General features: G+C 38.6%; 2 protein-coding genes across 2 annotated transcripts; both read left to right on the top strand.

The window, feature by feature from the left end:
- The first annotated feature begins 17,124 nt into the window (after positions 1-17,124).
- On the top strand, positions 17,125-19,660 carry LOC122037927 (dnaJ protein homolog). Its single transcript, XM_042597414.1, has 6 exons — positions 17,125-17,470; positions 18,078-18,240; positions 18,328-18,469; positions 18,559-18,835; positions 18,925-19,123; positions 19,212-19,660. The coding sequence occupies exons 1-6, from the start codon at positions 17,321-17,323 to the stop codon at positions 19,532-19,534; spliced, it is 1,254 nt and encodes a 417-aa protein (XP_042453348.1). The 5' UTR covers positions 17,125-17,320; the 3' UTR covers positions 19,535-19,660.
- Positions 19,661-20,696: 1,036 nt separating this feature from the next.
- LOC122037925 (calcium-dependent protein kinase 10-like) lies at positions 20,697-25,115 on the top strand. The gene is made up of 7 exons (XM_042597412.1): positions 20,697-21,981; positions 22,747-22,890; positions 23,020-23,172; positions 23,578-23,693; positions 24,000-24,167; positions 24,406-24,630; positions 24,722-25,115. Exons 1-7 carry the CDS (start codon positions 21,150-21,152, stop codon positions 24,830-24,832), a joined length of 1,749 nt encoding a protein of 582 aa, XP_042453346.1. The 5' UTR covers positions 20,697-21,149; the 3' UTR covers positions 24,833-25,115.
- The last annotated feature ends 867 nt before the right edge of the window (positions 25,116-25,982 follow it).

Here is a 25,982-nt window from a genome sequence, read left to right as displayed (position 1 = left end):
CCTAATAAGATGAAAAAAAAAGATAAGAAAAAAAAAGATAAAATCTTCTACATATCTGAAAAGGATTTAAATGATATTTTTGGGTTTAAAATAGGGTGATTAAGGATAAACTTTGAAATTTATTAAAGATCTCTGAACGAGCTTTGATTTGATATATTATATGCCTTGTGGTTCAATCCGAGTCAAAAGTTATGACCTCTCAAAGCTTCCACCGATCCTGCTCCGATCCTACCGATTCTGTTCTGATCCTACTGATCCTACCGATCCTGCTGCGATTCTACTGCAAAAAGTGAATTTGCACGATCCTGGATTGATTTTGGGTTTCCGGATCGTAAGATCGTAGGATCGTACAATCCTATGATCCGGATCACGATTTTGCAAACTATGCCTGGAACCCTTCCAGGCACTTCGAGAAAGGCTTTAAAAATAGCCCTACTCCAAGAAGCTAAAGATAACAAGAAAAAGAAAGAAACAACACTTGTAATTGATTCAGCTTCAGTTTAGCTTTCTAGTTGTGAGATTTAACTGATGTAAGAGGCTTCTCCGCCCAGAAAAGAATTTTAGTGAGCTTTACATCTTCTTTGGATTAACAACCTCTCCGGTTGTAACCAAGTAATTTCTTTGTGCCTCGTCTCTTTTAGTCTTTTAATTATTTTATACAAGTGTTGATAATTATTAAGCTATAAAGACTGAGGAAGGTTGTTTTTCTTTACAGGGCTATTCACCCCCCTTCTAGCCGATCGCCAAGAGTCCATACAATTGGTATTAGAGCTAAGTTCGCTTCAGGAGGACTAACGAAACATAAGAAATAGTCGGAGCTAGCATCTATCCATCGAAGTTCGAGGGGGAATTCACATTTTGGAGATATCGAATGGAGGTATTTTTTAAAACCGATTTTAATATTTTGCTAACAATTAAGTATGATTTTGATATGATCAAAAGCAAAGAAGGAAAAAAACTTAAGGAGTATCGATGGACTGAAGAGCAGCGCAACAACTTCATGTCTAATGGTAAGGCTGAGTTCCACCTTCTCAGTGTTCTGCCTACTTAGGATCTCGACATAATTGGCAAATATAAGAGTACAAAAGAACTTTGGAAAAAGTTCTTGAAACTCTATGAAGAACCTAAAGAAGTCGAACCCAACTCCTCGATGGACATCGAGTCGTCGTCAGAAGAATCCGAGACTGAGGAAATTACCGAAATAGCTCTTATAGCCGAGTACCTACCTGAAGACAATGAAAGCTCGTCCGAGATGAACATTGATGAAGGGGAAGAGTCTTCGAACGAAAGCATCGATGAAGGGGGAGGAATATCAGAAGAAAGTAGCTCTACAGGAGGAGCTATAGATTGCGGGATCAACAAGGTAAGTCTGGTATGGTATCTTCCGTCTAATAAGTTATTTCAGTTTATAAAAATATTATTAAAAAGTTACTGTAAATAAGAAAAATAAAATAAAGAGTTAAAATCAACTTTAGCAATGACTTGTCGATTAGAGGACTTTGACAAGATTAAAACTGAAAATGAAAAATTGAAAATAGAAATAGAGGATCTTCAAAACTTGGAAATCGATAATACAAATTTAAAGGAACAAATACAAAATTTGAAGAATTCTGCATGTTCTACTTACATTTCTTCAAAATTTAGAAATAATTCAAGATTTAAGTGGCATCTTAGATATCACAAGAGTCCAATTAGAAAAATATCACAAGAATATATCCCTAAGAAATTGTTAATTAACCCAGTAGAAAGGAACTTCTACTGGGTTATTCCAAAAATATATTTAGATTGATTATTTCTGGACTTAGGCATTTTAGAAAAAAATTAAATGTTTAAATTCTTTAAAAGACTTTGTCTGGAAGTGGTTGATGCTCTAATAACTAAAAAAATCTAGTGTCTTGCTAAATTGAATTTTAATTAACTTAATGTGAAACATTTAAATAATGCTTTAATTTTTACTGGAAAAATTTATTTAAGAAGGTCTAATCATTAAAATTTGTTTAAGTTTTTTTAGGGCTAATCTAAACAATCTTTTAAAATTTTTATGAACTAGTGATCAAAATTTTTGAAACTTAACTTTTCATATTTTTTTGTTTTTCCCTTAGACTTTTTAGACATTCCAAGTAATATGTTTAACGTAGCCCACTTTTAAATGTGATTAAAAGGGAGAATAGTAAGATTAAGTCTAGGGGGAGGGTAGTACAATTTTAAATTTTAATTTTTATACTTGCAATTTAATTTTTTTTTGCAAACATTATAACTACTATTTATTTATGATTACCCTAACTTAACTTAGGTTTGATCACATAAAAAGGGGAGAGATTATTAGTACCCCAAGGTAGTTTTGATGTGATCAACCAAGTCAGGTTAGGTCCTGTTGATTTTAACCTTATGTCTAAGTGTGCAAGAACTTAGGAGCATAGGAAGTCGAGTGAAAGACGCAGCTAGAGAGAAGGATGGCACAGGAGAGAGTTGACGGGCTTGGTGCGTCTGAGGGACGATGTACTGCGGAGGAGTACACGGGCAAACAAGAAGGAGGCGTGCGACGTTTCTAAGGGACGAGAAGCCGGGACGAAAGATTGCTCGAAGGCCGGAAGTTAGGTTCGGGTGAGCCCTATTCCGAATTGCCGAGATCACCCAAGCGAATGAAGCTGGAGCGAAAGATCTAAACCAATGCGAGCGGGACTAGAGTGGAAGACCCGGGCGCCCAAAACCAAAAGTTAGCCAATTTATGATGTGGCGCATCCCACTGCGTCAGGGATAAACTTTTATCTCATTCTAGGTGCCTGTAACCCTTCCAAGCGCCTCTAACCCTTCTAGGCGCCTTGAGAAGGGCTATAAAAGCAGTCCTGCTCCTAGAAGCTAAAGACAACAAGAAAAGTGAGAAACAACACTTGTAATTGATTAAATTTCAGTTTAGCTTTCTAGTTGTAAGATTTAATTGTTGTAAGAGGTTTCTCTGCCCAGAGGAGAATTTTAGTGAGATTTACATCTTTCTTGGATTAACAACCTCCCCAGTTGTAACCGAGTAATTTCTTTGTGTCTCGTCTCTTTTAGTCTTTTAATTATTTTATGCCAGTATTGATAATTATTAAGCTATAAAAGACCGAGGAAGGTTTTTTTTTTTGCAAGGCTATTCATCCCCCCCCCCTCTCTCCTCTAGTCGGCCACCAAGGGTCCCTACAATTTAGTCCTCTAGTATTATTATATACTACGACAATTAACATTAAGTAAAGTGAGAGTATATTATATTTGAGATATGTTCTAAGGTAATCACCTTAGATATTGTATTATTTATTTGATAAATAAAATTTCTTATTTAAGTGTGCATTTTATAGGTATATGATATTGATCTTAAAATCAATTAATGAAGTTCACAATACAATGCATAGTATGAGAGAAATTATAATTAGATCATAATTAATGGGTATCTCTATAGGATCTATGCAATCGATATAGAGGTGAATATCACTTCATCTTCTTTATTTTTGTTTCTTCATTCATTAGATCTATCAAAGTTAGTCTTAGCGGAATATAATAAAAGCAATAAAGAACGAAAAGACATGCATAAATTAATTTAGTCTTCAACCCCATAATCAGTACATCCAAGGCCTAAGTACAGGAGACGTCTGTCCACTAGATCTTCTCCTCTCCGAAACTTTTCCGGAGGTAGAGAAACTCCTTACAAATTAATAACACAAGCACACATAGAATGAAATAAAGTGCAGCTTGTGAATACAAATAAACTTTGACGTCGATCGACCCGGAAGTCCTAAGTGCCTCGCACTCCTCCTGGCGCTTCCCCAACGCATGAGCAGAGACTTGTCGACTTTTGAGAGTAGAATCAGAGTGTTGAAGAGTAGAAAATTTTTGTTTTTGAAAATAGAGTCCTTGTCTCCTTTTATAGAGTTGGATTAGATATTTATTTGAATCAATCCTTATCTTTATCCTCATCATCTGACTTATCCCTATCATCATCCACATCATAAAGTTGAACTTGATATTTTTCCATGTTATCTTCCATGTCAACTTATCATGCCAACATTTCTGAAAACTTAACAATCTAGTCAACCTAACAGAGTCAATCGACCGAACCTATTTTTCAGTCTACTAAACCAAGCCAAGTCACTTATTTGAGTTCAAACTCAAACTTGGTTAATCAAACTCAATCAATCCACCTATCCTTGGGATTAGTCTACCAAAACCCTGGTTTAGTCGATTGAATCAGTTTGGGTCTGGTTTTGTCATGCCCCAGAGGAGTCCCTGCCCGACAAACAGACAACATCTCTCCTGTAACTGTGACAATATGAAGCATATATACATCGCCACTGACAATATAAAGCATATATACATGCTTGAATATTCCATAATAATTTACACAACAAAGCTTCATTCCATGCTAGGAGGTCCCTAAGGTCATAACCCCCATCATGTTTAGGCAAACAAATCTTCGACCATGAAATGGGTAGATGCTTTGAGGACCACACAAACGTTCGGCATAAAGCATATATTTTGTCAATCACACCACTAGGAATATGGAGCATGGAAAGCCAAAAACATTCCATACCTTGAAGAACCGTCCCTACTAGTTCCAAGCGTTCGACATAGAATAAAGTGTGCTTAGGCCATGAGTTGATCTTCATTGCAATAGCTTCAAGAAGTGGCCCATAATTCACAATCCTTAACTTCTTCGTCGCCAAAGGGATGCCTAAATATCTGAAAAGAATTTTTCCTTCTTGAAAACCCAAAAGTTACAATAACTGGTTCTTCAAGCTTGTGTCCATACCCGTCATGTAAATTTGTGTCTTTTGTGGATTTGTTCTAAAGCCCGAGATCCCTCCAAAATATTCGAGCAATCCACTAGGAGTTGGGTAGATGTCTCATCCGCTCTACAAAATAGCATTAACTCATCGGCATATACAAGATGAGTAATACCAACCTTCTTACACATAGGATGAAAATGAAATGAAGACTTCATGGAGGTTTCCTTTAGCTTCCTTGAGAGAACCTCTATGTACAAGCCAAATAGAAGGGAGGAGAGTAGATCTCCTTGCCTTAGCCCTCTTTTCCCACTAAAAAACTCATATACTCCGCCATTTAATGATATAGAATATGATATCGTGGAGATGCATAACTTGATCCAATCATAAAAATGTTGAGGAAATCCAAAACCAACGAGACCGACCATGAGAACGTCCCAATCAACCATATCAAAGGCCTTCTTCAAATCAACTTTGACCATGCATCTAGGGGAGATCCTTTTGTGAGCATACTTCCGAAGCAATTCTTGAGTTAAGTATATATTGTCCCCTATAGAACGCCCCTGAATAAATGCCACTTGAGCCGGATCCAATAAGAAGTCCAATACCTTTGATAACTGGGTAGCAAGTACCTTTGATATTACCTTATAGAAGGCATTACAATAAGATATCAACCTATAGTCCAAAACCCCAATAGCATGATCTCCTTTTGGCACTAGTGATATCAAAGAGTGGTTCCACTGTTTGAGGAGCTTGCTATGTTGAAAGAATTCCTGCACTGCTGCCACAAAGTCCTTACCAACAATATCCCATGAAGAAGTGAAGAATTTTGAGCTATACCCATCCGGGCCCAGGGCCTTTCCACATCCAATATCATGTAGGGCAACTTTAATCTCTTCTTCCTCAACCAACTTGCATAAATTCTCATATTGACCCCTTATGAGTTTCCGCCCCATGAGTGAGTTGCTGTCCCATTCGGCACACACCTCCTTTTGGCCAAGTAATCCATGGAAATAATCAATAAACTCCTTTGCTACTTTACCTAAGCACTAGTTTGTTCCCCATCCCTTTTCTTGAGCATAATGATAGCATTTCTCTTGTTATTTCTTTTTACCACATCATGAAAGAACTTTGTACATTTGTCTGAACTCCTCAAGTAAAGTTTCTTTATCCTTTGTTGATAAAATTGTCTTTCCGCCTTCATAAGTAGAGTAATTTTCTTCCTCACATGGCTGTACTATGAGTGAATTGGACCACCATTAAGAATACCCTTTTGTATCTCCGCAAGGTCATCTTTTGCTATCCTAGCTTTCTTTGAAATGTGACCAAAATGATTTTTGTTTAACTCCCTCAAACATTTCTTCAATCGAAACAACTTTATCTTTAGGATGAATTGTGCATTGCCCATCACCGGGGCTGCCCATGAATCCCCCACAACCTTCAAGAAATCCTTGTGCAATATCCACATGTTAAGGAATTTGAATGATCTATTTGGGCCGCGGTCCTTGGCTAGCGTATGAACAATAGTGCAAGAATGATCCGAAAGATATCCAGGGACTGTAAACTCAGCATACGCATCGAAATCTGTCATTAGCCAAAAAGTGTTTACAAGAGCTCTATTCAACTTACAAGAAACATTTCCATTTGACCATGTAAGGCGACGTCCAACAGACTGAAGATCCACCAAACCACAAGCTTGAGCAAAAATCTACATGTCTTTCATTTCATGGTTTGTAATTGGAGAACCACCTTGTTTTTCATGAATTGATAGGAATGAGTTGAAATCTCCCATGATCATCCAAGCTTCAGAAATAGTGTCCCCAAGATCAACAAGAGCTTCCTACAGTGGCCTTCTTGTGACAATAGAGTGGAGTCCATAAACAATGGTCACCAAGAATCCCCTGCTAGAGATACGACAACACACGCGACAATGTATATATTGTTCGGTGTTCAAAATAATATCCACATCTACCTTGTGCATGACCCAAAGAAAAAATATCCTACCATGGTTAGACAAATTAAAATTATGCGCATAACTCATACCTACAGACCTTCTTTGTAATATGGGACTTAAAGAATCTTTATTGAGTTTTGTCTCCATTAAAGCCATAATTTGGATATCTTTCTGTTGGAAGAGGTGATGCACTCCCCTATGTTTTAGGGGCTTGTGAAAGCCCCTAATATTCAACGCAGCAACCTTCATTGATCGCCTCGGTGGGCTGCTCGCGCCCGAAATTGTCTCCCACAACTTGGTGCCAGCATCACCTCCTTTGTAGCTCTTTTTGTGTTTTAATTTGCAGTTGAGGTAGTAGCTGTAGAAATGGAGGAGAAAGAAGACTCATTAGATGTAGATGATAGTGATTCACTTGATGCCGCGGAGGAAGAAACGAAGCACCCCTGCTGGATGTTGCCACCTGCTGCGGTATTTCTTCAACAACACTTTTGATGACTAATGGTTGAAATTTTGCAACGTGGGCCTATCTATGGATGCCAACCTGATCAACATGGACTCTCGCTTGCCTTTCAAGACTTTGGACTTCCACGGATTGGTCAACAACAGTAACTTTAAGATTTTTTATTTCCACAGTTTCAACAAATTTCCCTTGGACACCAACGTCTTCAAAAGTGTGGACTATATCTTGGTCAACAACCTTGGCTCCAACATCTTCAATATTTTTGACAACACCATCATGAACAATCTGGTCTCCAACGTCCTCACCACTTTGGATAACAACATTATGGTCAACATCAGCTTGTAGCCCAACTTGATCAACAACACCTTAGACTTCAATGGCTTGGGCTTCAACAACTCCCATATTCTGTTTTTGTTGAGCCGACCTCCATTGTTGCCTCGTTCTTGTTCTCCCCCGTTCTCTTACTGATTGCGACCTTGGCTTCCATTGTCGCTGCCCATTTGCACGATGTTGCACATTAGCACCTAATCGATTTACATGTTGTCCCGTCGGGACGTCATTTCGACGATAAGTGTCCGAACAATGACCCAATCTTTTACACACTTCACAGAATTCTGGTAGGCTTTCATAAATTATACGGAGGTCAATCTGAACTTTAGTAGGTAAAGTGATGGGGACCTCATACACTCTCTCTCCAATCGTCGAAATTTCCACCAAAAGTCTAGCATACTCCAAACAGTCTCTTGTACGCGTCAAGTTATTTGTGTAAAGCGATTTACCCACCTCCGATCCAATCATACTCAGCACCTTTTGTGTCTAACAATCCGGCGGTAGTCCATGGATTTGAATCCAAGTAGGGACAAAGCACCTTGGCATGATTTTCAGAAAGATAGGTTTACCAAAGACAAAGTATGGTCCTCCCTTTAGAACCTTTTCACGATCTTCCTCTGTGTCAAAACGGTAGACCACCTATCCATTCTTGTGCAAGAAATATGTGCGCTTAATTTTCCATCGGACACCAATAGTTCTGACGCCATCTATCCCAAGGCATCAACCCATGAAACAACCGACTAAACAGAACCCTATTGCATCTTCAACGCTATCAATGTCATCATAGTCAAAACTAAGTCTTTTCCCCCTTAGCTTCATATTGATCCAGCGACATAGCGAGCTTCGTCTTTTGATTATCTTTGAAAAGATTAGCCCAGGACTTCTTGTGCTGAGGTTGCTTGTCCTCTCCATCTCCCATAGTCTTGTTGCATTCTTCCGATAGACTGTTTGCTACTGGAGGTTGCTATTCCAACGGGGTCTCCTCCACCACATCCGGCGATGGTGATCCTTGAGTCTGTCCTAGGGGAGGAAACTCCGATGTCCCATGTGGCAAAGTAGCCACACCAGCTACATGATCATATCATCAATTTAACATTCCACCGTGTTTGCCACATAGGACCTATGAGCCGCTATGTCATCAGTCCTTGCATCAGCCACACCAACCACATGAGATGAAACACCAATAGCCAGAGCCGCTGCAACCTCCATATTGGCAAATCTTGATTCTTCAAATGAGATCTTTGCATGAGTCTCACTCAATGAAGAATATTTGAAGCTCTTCTTCTTTTTACCCATTGCCAAGTGTCCTCTAGAAGTCTCAATCACAAATCAAAAATATCACCAAACCTTCCAAATGTCAAAAAATCACAAAAACCGTGCAAATTTACCACCAAGCCTTCCAAGTGTCAACTAGCCACAAAACCTTCAAACATCACCGTATAAACATAGCCACCTAGCCTTCCAAACCGTGCAAATTTGCCACCAAGCCTTCCAAGTGTCAACTAGCCCCAAACCCTTCAAACATCACCATATAAGAATGGCCACAAAGGTGACATGGTCGCATGCATGCATGAAATGACATGATATGCAAGATGCAGCAGTCATAACATATATAAATAAAAATCAGGTATGTTATATGAAGCCGGCATGCTCAATAAAATACATGAGTAAACATCAATCATAATAGATAAATATGGTATCTAGTATCTGCTATATATATATGGATAACAACGAGAAATTGTATAGATATAGATTTGATTATCACAAAGATCGAGTGGATAAATATCAAGCACAAGAAAAACATGAGTGAAGTCAAGGTAAATACAACAGCTATCCGAATATTGTTCATGCACTAAAGTTAAAGTACTAAAGAGAAACAAAGTGGAAATACCCACCTCAAATATAGCACGTGCCTAATGTTATCCCCACGTCAAGTGGCTCGTCGTAAATCAAGGTCTTGTAACAACATGCATATAATTAATCCACTCTCATGTATATCCAATAACTAAATCAAAATTCCTATTAAACCAAGAAACCCTAACTCATTCATTAATCTCGGTTAACTAAACTCATCGGATCTAACCCGAACATTAGATTAAATCCAATATCTACCCTCAATCATTTCGAACAATCCTCTGAATTAATTATCCCTAATCAATTCAGATTTACACTAAAACAAGAATCGAGTTTCCATCATCTTACCCTACAACAATGTCACCCCTATTGACCCACTGCCAAGAAGAGTGGCTGCCGGAAGGTGCTAGCCATGGTGCTTGCTGTCGGAGATCCGTGGCTGGAGCTACTGTGAAGCTATTGTCAGGAACAACCACCCCAGTTAACACATATAACCCATACTGAAATCGAAACTCAGATATCTACAAATCTATCATCCAAAATCGAAATGCCTTACTCAATTTTTGTATCAACAATTTTTCTCTCCGACAGAAGGCACATCAAGCTGCTGTTGAGATCGACAAGGATGGGGTCAACAGTTGTACCTCGAAATCAGGGTACTTGAGCAAGAAATAATCGTCTGAAAGGCCGACCACCACCAAATACAGCGAAGCTAGGGTTTGGATTTTCCCCTTTGCTGAAGATCATCTTATGTGAGCGACGATTTGATGGGAAGAACCATTGGTGGGGTTTCAGGTGAAGGGGGAAGGAATTAAGAAGCTCGATTGGCGACAGGTTGGCTGGCGCCGACACGATCGGGTGCGGAGGAATGCATTAAGCAGTGGAATTGATCGACGAAGTCGGGAGAAGATGCCAAGAGAGAGGAAATAATGTTTTTAGACCTATGATTATTGTAGCAACCCTTTATAAAGGTAGGATTTGATTGATTTTATCTTAAGGTAATCCATAATCAACTCTCGCTTAACAGTGATTCCAAAATAGGTTTTATATCTATGTAACTCATCCCCTAAACAATCATACGAAGTTCGTTTAAATTCTGAAAAATTTCTAAAAATTCTTAAAAAATCCAAAAAGATTATTTCTCCAATAATACTTATTATTTAATTTACCGTATCTCACATTTTCCCCCTCTAATAAAAATTTGATCCCTAAATTTACGACATAAATGCGTTAAACAACAAATGACATGTTTTATAGCCAGCCAATCCATGCCCGGGATGATGTCAAATTCCACCATTTCCAACACATGTAGATCCATCACAAGTGTTTGACCATAGAAGTCCAAAGATATCCTTTGACTTCTTGACTAATAATAAGTACTACCTCTTTAGATGGTAATGATACTGCTAACTCATGTGTCCACCGTGTAGGAAAGACCCTGATTTTATCCAAAGATATCCAAGAGATGAACGAATTAGAACTACTAGTATCTATCAATAGATCTACAATAAATGTATAAAGTGAAATAATACCCCGGAAGACCGATCCCTCGACCTGCTGCGCCTCCTCCCGTGTGACGGCATAAATACGCCCCACCTCTGCGCTCGTTGGTGACATCCCTGGAATAGTCTGAAATGGAATCGGAGGTACGACAACCGACTGTTGATGCTGGTACTGAGGCTGAGGCTGCAGCTAGAATTCCAGATAAGGCTAAGATAGAAGGGAAGGGTCCTATTGTACATGATATGTCTGATGAGGAGATGCTGTGGCAAAGTACTGTGTGGTTGCTGGCATCACTGGATACTCCTGACTCTGGATATGATATACCAGCCCCTGGGGGCCCCGCGATCGCTGTTAAGCACTCTGAGTCCTTTGAGGTCCTCCCTATTGCCATGACTGGGTGGGTTGACCTCCCTGAGAGGTAACTTTAGTAGTTTCAAACTGACCCTTCAAAGTACAATCCCGACTCTCATGACCCGGAAGCTTACAATAGAAGCATATAGAGTGATACAATAAGCAATTGAGTTTGGGGTGACCTTTCGAGCCGCACTGGAAATAGCTAGTTCTACTAATGTCATTCTTCCGGTCTCACTGAGGGGGACAAGAAGATCCATCCAATGTTCGCCCTGACTTTTGAGGCCGAGGAGATCCTCCGGAAGTAACCGACAAGTCCTGACCATTATTCCTTGCGACAACTGCTTATCATTACCTTTCTCCTGAGTCACCTGCTGTTGAGTCATCTCAATGAATACTGCCCGATCTAATACCTCCCGATAAGAACTACCTTGAAATCCTGACATCCTAATCCGTATATATGCCGTAAGTGTTGGAGTGTATACTGAAAGCCTAAGCTTTGTAAACATTCATTATGAATAAAGAATCACATTTGGTCAAATTTTCTACATTTAGTTGTAGTTGTTCAATTAATTTATATTGAAGATAATATAGTATGTGGTGTCACATACAGAAGATGATATTATCAGTACCTTATAAATTATAAACAGTAGCTCACGACCAAAATAGAAAGGAACAAACCATTAGAAGGTCGTAGTGTAATTAGGTATCAGTTTATCTTGACTGTATAATTACACTAGTACACTTAGTGTGTATTGAGTAGGACCATTTGAGGTCGTTTCTTTTATACTGACTTTATAAAGAAACAAAGACCTCGGTTATTATGGAAGTGTGTGCTCTTAATCCTGATATAATAACAAGCACATATATTTGATATTTATTTCTTTAATTTATCAATGGGTGAGGTTTAGTTCGATGAATCAATAAGCCCGATAAGTTGGGAAATGGTATCACTTATAGTGTGTGTTGTTGATTATAGAAGGAAACTGTGTCCTAGAGATACTAGGTTGATAATGTCCCCAAGAGGAGCTCATAAGGATTGTCATGTTAAACCCTGCAGTGGACTTAGTCCGATACGATAAGGTTGAGTGGTACTACTCTTGGACTTAGATATTAATTAAATGAGTTGTCAGTAACTCACTTAATTAGTGGACATTCGATATCTTAAACACAAGGAGACTAACACACTCATAATAAGAAGGAGCCCGAAAATGTAATTTGGGATTGGTGCGGTAGTTCAATGATAGTTCTCTAGTGGAATGAATTATCATTGATAAAATTAAGTTGTGTGTTCGGGGCGAACACGGGATGCTTAATTTTATCGGGAGACCAAAACTAATTCCTCCTCTCGGTCCCTATCGTAGCCTCTTATTTATAGAGTTCTATACCCACCTATACCCACCTTCTATACCCACCCAATAGGGGCCGGCCAAGCTAGCTTGGGAACAAGCTAGGGCCGGCCTAGGTATAAGATTGGGTGGCTGGCCCTAGCTTGAACCCAAGCTAGTGGGGGCCGGCCAAATTAAATTAAAAAAGAAATTTAATTTTAATTTTTATTATGTGGAAGATATAATTTATTAAATAAAATTAAAATTAAAATATCTCTCTTGTAAAAGATCTACAAAAGATTAAAGAAAGAGATTAGATCTCTTTCCTTATTTGTAGATTGCTAAGATATTTTATTTTCTCTTTAAAAATTATTCACATGTTGTAAAATTAAAATTATAGAAATTTCCTTTTTATCAACCATGAAGAGATTTGAAGAGAAATTTTATTTTTTAAAATTTCCAGAAACAAATTAGGAAGTTTTAATTGTTGATTAAAACTTGTCCAATTTTGTTCTCATTGATATGGCCGGCCACTTGATTTTAATTGGGGAAATTTTATTTTATTTTTCTCAATTAAATCAAGTCAAGGAAATTAAGGAAATTTTATTGTAATTAAATTTCCTAATTTGCCTAGGCCAAGGAATATAAAAGAAGGGGTGAGGGTGCCTTCATGAGACACAACCTCTATTGTTTTCTCTCCCTCTTTTCCTTGGTGTTGTGGCCGGCCATCATCCTCTCCCTCTCTTCCTCTTGTGGTGGCCGAATACTTCATCCCTCTTGGAGTTCTTGTGGTGGCCAAATGCTACTTGGAGAAGAAGAAGAAGAAGGAGAGAAAGCTAACATCTCTTGGAGCTTGGTTAGTATTTTGGTTTTCTTCTTTGGTGAAGTTCTTCCTTTGTGGCCGAACCTTGCTTGGAGGAGAAGAAGGTGGTTGGTGGTTTCTCATCTCGGTAGATCGTTGCTCACACAACGTCCGAGGTTAGAAGAGGAATACGATAGAAGATCAAGAGGTTTTTCTACAAGGTATAACTAGTAATTTTTATTTCCGCATCATGCTAGTTATTTATGGAAATAATACCAAATACAAGAGGCTTACGTTCTAGAATTTCGAATATGTTTTTTCGATGCTGTGTTCTTTTGTTTTTTCTTTTCCTTGTGATTTGATTGTTCTCTTTGGTTAACCTAAAGTTATTTTAGGAAATTAAATATTAGCTTTCTATAAAAGGTTTTGTCTAGTCGGTGGTGGTTGCTCCCATATCCAAGAAGGCCATGTGCCTCGCCACGTCAGTACTGGGAACCAATTATGGAAATTAATATTTAATGGAATTAATAACTTAAGGAGACTTGGGTCGAACGTGTAAAGTTTCGCAGGAGATCCAAGTCAAAACCTAAAAGAACAAATAGATTAAGTTTTGGATCAAACGTGTTAAGTTCCGCAGGCGATCCAAAATTTAATTTAAAAGAACACATGGTAGGTAGGAAAAGGTTCAGACCTTTGTACAAAATTTTTGTACAGTGGAACCTATAGGTTTTCCGAGTAGCAACCAACAGTAAGGCCCTAAGTAAACTGATGCATCCGATCATGATCCTGAGCCACCAGGCAAGGGAATAATTCAGTCAGTTTACTAAATTTTGCGTTGTACTCCATCACAAAATGATTACCCTACTTGAGGTTCAGAAATTCTTGGCGACGAGCTAAGCAAAATGTAGCGGGGAAATACTGCCTCTCAAAAGCATCCCGAAACAACGACCAAGTAACGTGTTGCTCCCCGAAGATCATCTTCTGCATGTCCCATCAAGTGACAGCCTGATCCCGAAAATGATATGCAGCCAATTCCACTTTCTATTCATCTGTACAGTTCATATATCCGAATGTTCCCTCCAAATTCTTCAACCAACTATGAGCAACCCAAGGATCAGCATTGCCTCGAAACAAAGTAAAGTGATCCTTTACAGACCTCGCCAGCAATGGTATACGAGCTCTATCCATCACCTACCCGGTAGTAGTAGTAGGTGTCGGTATTATAGATGGTATCGCAGAAGGAATCCTCTGAGGCTGAAATCCCTTATCCACCACCGGTGGTGCAATAGGAGGAATCCCCTGAGGCGGACGTACTTGATCTCTGCTCTGAGTCTGATGGGTCTGGCCCTGACTAATAGTCTCAACGTCAGTAGGATCCTTAGAAGAATCCGCCTCTTGGCCAACTGGTTCAGGTCCCTCTGTCTCGATAGGTCATTTCCGTGGTCACCCCGAACCGCGACAGTAACTAGCAGTTGATCGACTACATCTCATACCTGGTATAAACAACTAGATAAGGACTAACAATAATATGTGGTTATAATTATAAAACTTGCATCCTATAACTTGGAAGTTCCTGTTGCAGCCTGGTCCCAAAATCTCGAGAAGTCACATCGAGAAAATAAATAACGAAAATCTAAAAATATGGAAAAACAGGCCTTGTAAACCTATGACTCTGATAGGTTTAGCCTGAGTCAAGTCCAGTTTACCTCGAAATTGGTCCAGCTACATCTGATTGTGTTTGTCTGCTCTATGTTTTGCTTTCAATTCCAAGTTCCTACAAAACCAGTCATATAAAAGACAAGCAAGCAACCTCACGTAATACTGTAAGCCTACCTAATCCACTAAACTTACCTTTAGCTTGAGATCAATTCTTCTACGACTTTACTACATAAGGTTTAATACTTAAGATTTTACTTTGCCAAGCCCCAGTCCTTCAAATCCGATTGGACTTTTACTCAACTTGATCTTGACCCCCAGAACTTTTCGCTAGACCTCAGGTCTTCGACCTATCTAGACTTTCCGTTTGGTATCCTCAACCCCTAGGACTTCTCGCTCGATATCCTCGATCTGCCGAGACTTCTTACCCAATCCCTCTGACCAAGACTTCCTTGCCTAGTCTCCAATTATAACTAATTACTCGGTAGTTTTCTCACCTACCTAACCTCTAGTTAGGATTTTTTCTTACCAAACATTTGGTCACCCCTGATTTGCTTGAACTTACTCTTGCCTAACCTTCGATTAGGACTAGTCACTAAATAGACTTCTCACTAGCCTAACATTCGGTTAGGACTTTCCTTATTAGTTATCTAGTCCTAACTAACAAGAAAGTGCTTATTGATTCATGTTTACCGTCAGCATCCTAGTTGTCGCCACCCTCATCTTGCTGTCGGGCCATTTCCAAGCTACCTGCTCCTTGTTGTCAACTCTCCAACAGAAGGACAGTGGCCATAAGGTCACCAAACAGTAGCACAATCAATCGGATAACAAAGAGTTGTTGTCCACTTGCTTGCTGTCGGCTTCCTCCCTACTGCCGACCTCCCAGCCGTCAGACACGACTGTCCAGTTGTTGGACAGTAACCAAGGGCTATCGTGCCATCGTACAACAGCAAAAGGGTGTTGCCTTCTCTTGATATTGTGTCGTCGGTTTGCTTTTGCCACCGAGAACAAATCAAGTCGTTGTTTCTCTCTCATATCGTGTTGTCATCCTTCTTTAGCTAATACCAAAACTGAGACAAAGCTCGTGACTTTGTGAAGTCGTCTCGAAGGTATCTCAGCATAGACACTAATAGAGGCTAGCTAAATACTCTCTTCAACGTTCGATTACGAACTCGAATGTATAATTACTAAACGAAGCTTTTTTTTCTATGATTATGTCTGTGCTTGTGTATCATATATGTGTGTGATACATGTAATGTAATAATTTAGAAAATTATTATGCTTCTGTCATATGTTTTATAAAAATAAATTTTAAAATACCTATAGAGACACTCAACATTCTGATATTTAAGTTAATATAAAAATTTGATGGTAATCGTAATAGGATAGAAGAATATAGAAAAACATAAATTAAAGAATTTTCTAATACTTTCTCTTTCCCTTACTTTTATAGATAAAATTCTATAACTTCTCGTAAGGGGTTATTAATGGGTGCGTTCATGGGTTATTAAAGGATCCTTAAGAGGTCTTGTTATAACTATCCTATCCTTTAATTTGAATAACCTCTGCACACTGAAAGCTCGATAGATGCACGAATTGATAACTCAGAACCACTTAAAAGTTAGACCAACTCGGAAGATGAAATACTATCATATAATCTTTGCATTGATAAAGTCTCGGAGAAGACCACCCGGATAAAGAATATTGTTGAGTGATGAGACATATGCATTTCTAGATTTATCCGAATTAAAAATAAAAATAAAAATATATGATTTTGATGATAATAATTATATAAAAAATATTCTTATTCTTTTTTACTTTTTGCCCAGTTACATTTATTCCTCTTTGAATGACATCTATTTGCTGACGTAAAAAAAAAGACCATTAATTTTGATTACAAATCTTTGAATTTATTAAAATGATTAAATATACCCTAAATACTTTTTCCGTCAGACACGCGCTAAACAGACCGTTCCTTCAAGCATCTTCCACATGAACGCCAAGACCAAAGGAAAGTAGGAAACCTCTAGAACACCATAAACCAGCCATCCATCTCAGATCACACGGTCGATGATCTTCCCTATGCCTCCTTCTAGAGTCTTCTTATCGACCCCCAGAGCCATATATTCGCCCCTGACCCTTTCTACTTCCGCATCGATAGGGTTTCTTGCAATCGCGGCCTCTTCCTCCTCTTCCTCCGTGGGCGCGATTAGGCCTTGCCGCAGTGGGTATTGTACAGATTGGAGGACGACTAGGCCACTGAGTTTGTGTTTTTTTTCGCTTCTTCCCGATTTTTGTTTGATCGGTTAAGATTTCGTCGGCAAGATGTTTGGGAGGGGGCCGAAGAAGAGCGATAATACCAGGTACTACGAGGTCCTTGGGGTTCCGAAGACAGCTTCGCAAGAGGATCTCAAGAAGGCTTATCGGAAGGCTGCTATCAAGAACCATCCTGATAAGGGAGGCGATCCCGAGAAGGTAAGGATTTGCTGATCTTTCTTTGTAAGTCGATGCGATCTGTGTTAATTTGCATAGATTTTCTTTGTTCTATTAATTATTATTTAGTTTGGTCTGCTACTGTTATATATGCAAATTTTCCATCTTTATGCTGTTTGCTACTAATGTTTATTCGTGTATGAATTGGCTGCTATTGTAACTGTTCTTTTCTTGTTTTCCATTCGTGGGGTTATAATTTAGGATTCCCTGAGTGCAAAGGCTGAACGTCGTTACGTAGATCTGAAAACCAGCGAAAGCTACCTCTTTTACATTATGGCTTTATGAATAAAAGTGTAATTTCTGCATTTGGTTTTTATTAATAGGTTTAAAGGCCATCCAACCATGCCTTCTGATCAATTAAGATGAATCATTGTTTCTCTCTAATCTTACATTCTTACTGAAGTTTCCAATAACGGGTGTTTGGTCTTTGGTTCTTTGATTAAGATCTAGTTTTTTTTCCCCCAAGATATTGGCAATGTGATCAATATTTTAATACTTTCACCCAAACAAGCAAGCTTGTGATGTAGATTTATTCTACAATCTCTTGGATGCCTAGATGAGGCAATGATGATCTATTATGTTTTTACAGTTCAAGGAGTTGGCTCAGGCTTATGAGGTTCTAAGTGACCCTGAGAAGCGTGAAATCTATGATCAGTATGGCGAAGATGCCCTGAAGGAGGGAATGGGCGGTGGCGGCGGCCACAATCCATTTGATATCTTCGAATCATTTTTTGGAGGGAGTCCTTTTGGAGGTATGCTTGGACCAACCTCTTGTTGTTAATAAATAATCCAAAAGTCTGGTGCTAGTTCCTCAATATTTTGCTACTTCTAACGTGCAGGAGGTGGTAGCAGCCGTGGACGAAGGCAAAGGAGGGGAGATGATGTTATCCATCCTCTTAAGGTGTCATTGGAAGATCTGTACAATGGAACTTCTAAGAAGCTGTCTCTTTCTCGTAATGTCATCTGTCAAAAATGCAGCGGGTGAATTGTCTATTATGCAACTTGCGACAATTACTAATATCACATATTTATAGCAGACGGGTGTTTACTCATATTTTAATTTCTTGCAGGAAGGGTTCTAAGTCTGGTGCTTCGGCTAAGTGCTCTGGCTGTCAAGGTTCTGGCATGAAGGTAACAATTCGGCAGTTGGGGCCTGGCATGATACAACAAATGCAGCACCCTTGCAATGAATGTAAGGGGACTGGGGAGACGATCAATGAGAAGGACCGATGTCCAAAATGCAAAGGTGAGAAGGTTGTGCAGGAAAAGAAAGTATTGGAGGTTGTGGTCGAGAAGGGTATGCAGAATGGCCAAAAGATAACCTTCCCTGGAGAGGCAGATGAAGCAGTATGTTCTATTCCCTTTCCTTCGATGGTTCAAATAATCTGTTAGGATCTGAACATTCGATGGTAGTTTATACAAACTTGTTTTTGCAGCCCGATACAGTGACTGGAGACATTGTGTTTGTCCTTCAACAAAAGGAACACCCAAAATTCAAGAGAAAGGGTGACGATCTCTTTTATGAGCACACACTATCCCTCACTGAAGCTCTCTGCGGCTTCCAATTTATTTTGACCCACTTGGATAACAGACAATTGCTTATCAAGTCGAATCCCGGTGAAGTTGTAAAGCCTGGTAAGCATTGAAGTCGCAATTAATCTGTTTGTATTTGACGGTATTGGTTCGGTGCATCCTTAATGCGTGGAAATAATGATTGTTGCAGATCAATTCAAAGCAATAAACGATGAGGGCATGCCTATGTACCAGAGGCCCTTCATGAAAGGGAAGCTGTACATCCATTTCAGTGTCGACTTCCCTGATTCATTGACACCAGATCAGTGCAAAGCTCTCGAGGCAGTGCTACCGCCGAAGCCTGGTGCACAGATGACTGACATGGAGCTTGATGAGTGCGAAGAAACAACATTACATGATGTCAATATCGAGGAAGAAATGCGGAGGAAGCAAGCTCAGGCACAGGAAGCCTACGAGGAAGATGACGACGGCCCTGGAGGTGGTGCCCAGAGAGTGCAGTGTGCACAGCAATAAGCAGAATACATACGAATACCTCTAAAATCTACTGTTACTTTTTGTTCCTGCTTCTGTTAAATTGCGGTAGCGATTTTAGCAATGTAATGTACTGAGCAGAATCTTGACTATCTTTGGGTTTGTTAATGCTTGGATTGGCTTTACTTCGCATCATAATTTTTGTCGTTATGTTTCAACTGATTTAATTAGGTGCTATTAAGAGCAAAACATGATGCTATCCAAAGAGCATCTCTGGAAGAGCATCTCTCACTGCCATCATCATCTTGGCATGCCTTAATGGATCGCTCTCAGCAAAAAGTTTTCGCCCTTTAGCAAATTGGACAAACCTTTTTACATAGGGTGGACTGTTCATCTTTTGGAAAAGGGCGAACTCCTCCAAGGGAGGTGATAAGGGTGGTGTAACTGGCATCTGTATCACAATCCTCAGAAGCTCTCAAATCCAATATACTAGGACCTACCTGTAAGATGAACAGGTTCAAATGGCATATTGTGGAAGTTGCTAATGTGATAAAATGTTCAAACAATGATAATGAAAGCTACGAAAAAGTGAAAAAGTGCATGGAATGAGCAGACAAGGGAAAATGTTCCACGAGAATCACTCTTAGAAAAAGATTAAACAAACTGTCTGCTGACCGCAACAGAACAATTTGTAATGAAATTAAGCAAGTCAAGAGGCACTAGTCTAGTATCCTCTACCATTGATCGTAGAATATAATCAAAGAGAAATATTTTACATATAGTAACATCAAATCTAAAAATTCTACATGTTTAGAAATAATATTAGGAAATGTGGAAGAGCAAAGGCTGGTGAAGTGGTGGGGAGACATGCAGCTAGTTGACTAAGCAGGAGGAAAAATTAACTTAAAACTATTGATCATGCATGTTGCTTTCTAAAATTTCTATGTACTTTTAGAGCATGATTCATTTGGATATATATTTTTTTAATCATAATAAAAAATATAGATATAATTTTCTTTTCATTTCAATTCTCATTTGGTTGTAGGCCTTAAATTATTGACTGATTAATTAAATAAATAAATAAAAACAATTCATTAATATGCATCATTGTTTGTTTTCTCAACCCCAGACGCGTTTTGCTTCGTGACAGAGCCGAATAAATCGGCGAAGGAAAAAAAAAACTGCCGGTTTCCGTTGACCTCGTTACGTCCTCTTCCCGTTTCCGTTCTCCTCCTCTTCCCGCGCTCCTTCCCCTCTTCGCGAGTACCAATCCCGGCGCGAGATCACCTCCGATCGGCATTCCCTTCGCAGGATTCGTCGCAAGCAAGACAAGGACATTCTGAATCGGACGGGGGACTTGTCGCCATCTCCCCCTTCGTTTCATTTCGGTTCTTCAAATGTTTTTGAATCGCCTATTGATGCATAAAGGAGATTTTGTCGATTCCTCCTCGTTCTTCTTCATTTGAATCGGTTTGTTAAGGTTGAATGCACATCATTGTCGCAAGATCCAATTTTTATGTGGTCTTGTTTCGAAGTTGCAGCAGAGGTAGGGATTTGATCGACCTAGGGCGTGGGGTTTTGTTTTTTCTGGAATCCCACGAGAAGTTCGATCCAATGCTGAAGAGGCATTACTGGGAATATTGATTCTTGAATCAAGATGGGGAATGCGTGCATTGGGCCGAGCCTATCGAAAAATGGATTCTTCCAATCATTATCCGCTACTCTATGGCGTAGCCGAGCAAATCAGGACGCTCTTCCAGCTTCTGATAGCAAACCCTCCGGCGAGGCTTCCTCGATCTCGCCCTCGCCAATTACAGAACGCACCGAAGCGCCCCAACCGCTTAAGATCCATGAAGATGAGCCGAAGCCTGTAAAGGTCCGGGAAGTGGAAGCCAAGCGGGCACCTAGCAGATCGTCAACGGACCGACCCAAGAGGCCCACCCATGTCAAGAGAGTTTCCAGTGTCGCAGGGCTTCAGGCAGAATTCGTATTGAAGCGCCAAACTGAAAATTTGAAGGATCTTTACTGCTTAGGTAGGAAGCTCGGACAGGGACAATTTGGTACTACATATCTCTGCGTAGAGAAGACAACTGGTAAGGAGTTTGCTTGCAAGTCCATTTTGAAGAGAAAGTTGACGACGGAAGAGGATGTGGAGGATGTAAGGAGAGAAATCCAGATAATGCATCATTTGGCCGGCCATCCAAACGTCATTTCCATCAAGGAGGCTTATGAAGACGCAGTGGCTGTTCATGTTGTCATGGAGCTGTGTGCTGGGGGAGAGCTGTTTGACAGGATCATTCAGAAGGGGCATTACACAGAAAGAAAGGCAGCAGAGCTCGCAAGAGTCATCCTAGGTGTTGTAGAAGCTTGTCATTCAATGGGAGTCATGCATCGCGATTTGAAGCCGGAAAATTTTCTTTTTGTCAACCAAATGGAGGATTCACCTCTTAAGACCATTGATTTTGGATTATCCATTTTCTTCCGACCAGGTATCTTGTTCTTTAAGTTTTCTTCTTGTTAGTTTTGATATGCTTATGAATCTCGGGGTTCGTGTTTGCCTTTTTGTGCTTGTGATTTTGGTCTGAATTGCATATTATTTTTAATCATAAGCAGTTTTGCAGCATCTTTCATTTTGAATTTTCATGATGAAAATTAGGAATTATCTTAGACCATCAGGCATTTTAGTTGATTCATGAAACCTTGACTCGCATCTTGATTGTAGCACTAATCAGGAACTCATCAGCTACCCATAATTGACCATATAAGAATTTGATTCGGCATCCATGCGAATTTTGATGTTCTAAATCTTTTAAATATGGGGTTAGATCATTATATATTTAGAAGAATTGGTAATAAAGCATTTCATGTGAAATTCGAGTGTAACTGTTTCAAGTTTGGAATTAGACTTTCTGGCATCATAAATGTTGCCTCGGGTAAATACAATGGCACTAAGCAAAATAGAAATACTCTAACTCGACTGTTCATATTGTCATTATATTTTATTTGGGATTTATCTCAGCTTGAGTTACAGAGTTTTTACTGTTGTGCTTTCAAATGCATAAACTCATCTAACAACATCTAAATGAATCATACAATTTGAGTATCCTAGATAGCATGAAATTGTTTAAGTATGATTTATCTTGTAGAATGCATGATAACACAATGATACATTATTAATCTGCTCTAATTTCATGGAGATCTCATCTATGGAATTTTTTCTTCCAGTTCACTGATGAGCAAGTTCTCTATTTCAGGAGAGATATTCACGGATGTGGTTGGCAGTCCTTATTATGTTGCTCCTGAAGTCCTTAAAAAGCGTTATGGTCCTGAGGCCGATGTTTGGAGTGCTGGGGTTATCATTTATATTCTTCTTAGTGGTGTTCCACCATTTTGGGCTGGTGAAAATTCATCTCTAGTCTTATGAGTATATATTACCAAACTTATTCTGTTTGTATATTTACCATATATACATGAATTTGTCTATAATATTCTGCACCAATATCTTCTAAAATGAATATTACTTACAGAAACTGAGCAAGGTATATTTGAAGAGGTTTTACATGGCTCTCTTGATTTTCAGTCAGACCCATGGCCTAGCATCTCTGAAAGTGCCAAAGATCTTGTGAGACGAATGCTTATTAGGGACCCCAAGAGGCGATTGAATGTCCATGATGTTTTGCGTAAGTATTTATTGTTAGTTTTGATGCATTAATTTTTTATTTAAAATCGTCAACTTGTATTCAAGAGTGATTATTTGCATTTCTCTGTATGATCCTATTGTATCTATTGCATGTAAACCAACACATCCACATGAAAAACTCTTGTAGTCTGCCTAGCATGGTCAGCGTAGCTCTGTTGTTGGATCTTATTCTCGCTGTTTCATGATTAGCAATACATCCACACAGTTTTGTTATTCAGCTAGCATGGTAAATGCACCTTTGAGTCAAATTAAGCAAAGATGTCTGGTGATCATCTGTTAGATATTTCATCATATTAGATGGAGAGAATGTTGATGCTATGACAACTAGACCCTATTATAGGAACATTTCTATGATGAACTTAGTTTGCTCCTGGTTTCCTCTCAGGTCATCCATGGGTTCAGATAGACGGAGTGGCTCCTGATAAGCCTCTGGACTCTGCTGTCTTATCTCGACTGAAGCAATTCTCTGCAATGAACAAGCTGAAAAAGATAGCTATAAGAGTAAGCTTTGAAATTGTGGAAAATGTCCTACAATTTAATACTGCTAGGATGTTTTCTTATGAATGTTTCTGGGACAAATTAACTGAAGAAGTTATCATTTAGCTCTGAAAGATTACAGCATTTTCACCAATTTTGGCCATTTCATGCATATTTATGCATGTTACAAACATTACAGAGATGAATTTTCCAAATAGTTCCTATTCTCATCATTATGATTTCAAAAGTTCCAATATTTTTATGCTATGGTATGTTTTTCATCAAACTCTATTTTCTCCAAATCCTGTTATCCAAGATGAGCTTTTGTAGGTAATTGCTGAACAACTTTCAGAGGATGAAATTGCTGGCCTAAAGCAAATGTTTAAGATGATAGACACAGACAATAGTGGACAAATATCATTTGAAGAACTCAAGGCTGGTTTAGAAAGAGTTGGTACTAATCTAAAGGAATCGGAAATTTATGCACTTATGCAGGCTGTAAGTATTGAAAAAATGCAAGACTTTTCATGGTCTGTAGTGACAATCAGGATTCTGTTAAAGAAACATATTCCTTTCCTAATATCAGCCACAAATGCTGCATGTATCATGATCACCTCATTGTTTTGAGAATGCGTGTTGAATGCAGAACATATGATAAGATTCTGTTGAGTCTATTAACACAAAACTCTTTCTTATCAATTTTGTTTTTGTGTTTTTTGGTATTGGAAAATTTTAGGCAGATGTTGATAATAGTGGGACTATTGACTATGGCGAGTTTGTTGCTGCTACTTTGCATCTAAATAAGATAGAGAGGGAGGATCACTTGTTTGCTGCCTTCTCATATTTTGACAAAGATGGGAGTGGCTATATAACTCAAGATGAATTGCAACAAGCATGTGAAGAGTTTGGTATCAAAGATGTGAAGCTAGAGGATATGATCAGAGAAGTTGATCAAGATAATGTAAAGCTTATGGCATCTACTATTGTCTCTTGCTGATAAAAGCTACATTAAGAGAAGAAATTTCTCATTTTTTTCCTTTTCCTTTTTGCAGGATGGACGCATAGATTACAGTGAATTTGTCGCAATGATGCATAAAGGAGATGCTGGATTTGGCAAGAAAGGGATACAGGCTAGTTTCAGTATTGCTTTCCGAGCACATTAAATATTAGCTAACAAGGTAGTTTTGGATTATGTCACTCACACTTGGGTACGAGTGCTCAGATACTTCGTCCCATGTATTCGATACAATTACTCCTAAAGATATTTACATACGATCAATAGGAAAGTCAAGTATTCACTTGGAGTTTCAGCATTCTAAGTGTTTGTATCCAAAATGGGGAAATATGAAGAGTCTAGATACAGAGGACTCTGGATACTAAAGTTCTTATTCCTTTTGTAATTATCATCCACAGAGTTTAGGAACTGAGTCCCTATGTTGTTGTATCTTAAGGGTGCAAAATAGTTTGGATTTCATTACGATTTACAGTGTGCATTGATGCTTCTAGAATTGCAAAGTATGATCAAGTTGCATTTGAATTGTCCAAAAACCAAATTATTTTCTTTATTTATTTTAAGAACATGAAGGGGAGTCTTGGTATAACGGTAAAGTTATTGCATTGTGACCTAAAGATCACAAGTTCGAATCTTGGAAATAACCTTTTGTACGTATGACGGGAGCTTCGTGCATCGGGCTGTCTTTTTTTTTTTTTATTTTATTTTAAGAACATGATCATCAACAGGTCTCCTAATCTTGGTCTCATCACTTATCTCTTTGTTGGTAGCAAGCAACTGAGGTTTTTCCAGCCAATAGCTGTTAGTTTCAGTTTGTATCCAGAGAAACCAAATGAACATGTATTTGTTTATTCTCTCAGCATATTTATATTCGATTATTTTTCATTTTATTATTATTTTTAAAAATCTTAGTGTAGAAGATCACTAATTGTTTTGTTGCATTTTATTATTTCCTCCATTTACAATTTGAGAAGAAGTTGCCATAGAATGTTGTCCTCTTTGTGCATCAAACACAAAACTTACTCTTCTTCTTTGTAAAATTTTCTTCAGTATTTTTTTTAGAAAAAATAACTTAGACACTCAAAAGGTGGAAACGATAAAATTCACCTGCAGTCGACTATTTTGCTAAAACAAAATCCCCTGCCATTTCTTAGCAAAAATCAAGCAGAGGTTTTTTTTTTAAAATCAGTTTTATTTTGATTTCTTATCAAAGAGTATCTATTTTCTTGTTCAGTGTTCAGCCATATATAATTATCTGATTATCCTTTTAATGTTATTATCTCTTGTTTAAATTTTTAATC

This window comes from Zingiber officinale, chromosome 1A (assembly GCF_018446385.1).
Source record: "Zingiber officinale cultivar Zhangliang chromosome 1A, Zo_v1.1, whole genome shotgun sequence".
NCBI lineage: Eukaryota > Viridiplantae > Streptophyta > Magnoliopsida > Zingiberales > Zingiberaceae > Zingiber > Zingiber officinale.
This window is presented reverse-complemented; position numbering and strand designations above follow the sequence as displayed.

Excerpts from the sequence above, each read along its gene's own strand:
- LOC122037925 (XM_042597412.1), top strand. The coding sequence starts at position 21,150 with ATGGGGAATGCGTGCATTGGGCCGAGCCTATCGAAAAATGGATTCTTC. Across the intron at positions 21,982-22,746 it reads ATCCATTTTCTTCCGACCAG|GAGAGATATTCACGGATGTG; the intron begins GTATCTTGTTCT and ends TCTCTATTTCAG. Across the intron at positions 23,694-23,999 it reads TGAAAAAGATAGCTATAAGA|GTAATTGCTGAACAACTTTC; the intron begins GTAAGCTTTGAA and ends GAGCTTTTGTAG.
- LOC122037927 (XM_042597414.1), top strand. The coding sequence starts at position 17,321 with ATGTTTGGGAGGGGGCCGAAGAAGAGCGATAATACCAGGTACTACGAG. Across the intron at positions 17,471-18,077 it reads AGGGAGGCGATCCCGAGAAG|TTCAAGGAGTTGGCTCAGGC; the intron begins GTAAGGATTTGC and ends ATGTTTTTACAG. Across the intron at positions 18,470-18,558 it reads ATCTGTCAAAAATGCAGCGG|GAAGGGTTCTAAGTCTGGTG; the intron begins GTGAATTGTCTA and ends AATTTCTTGCAG.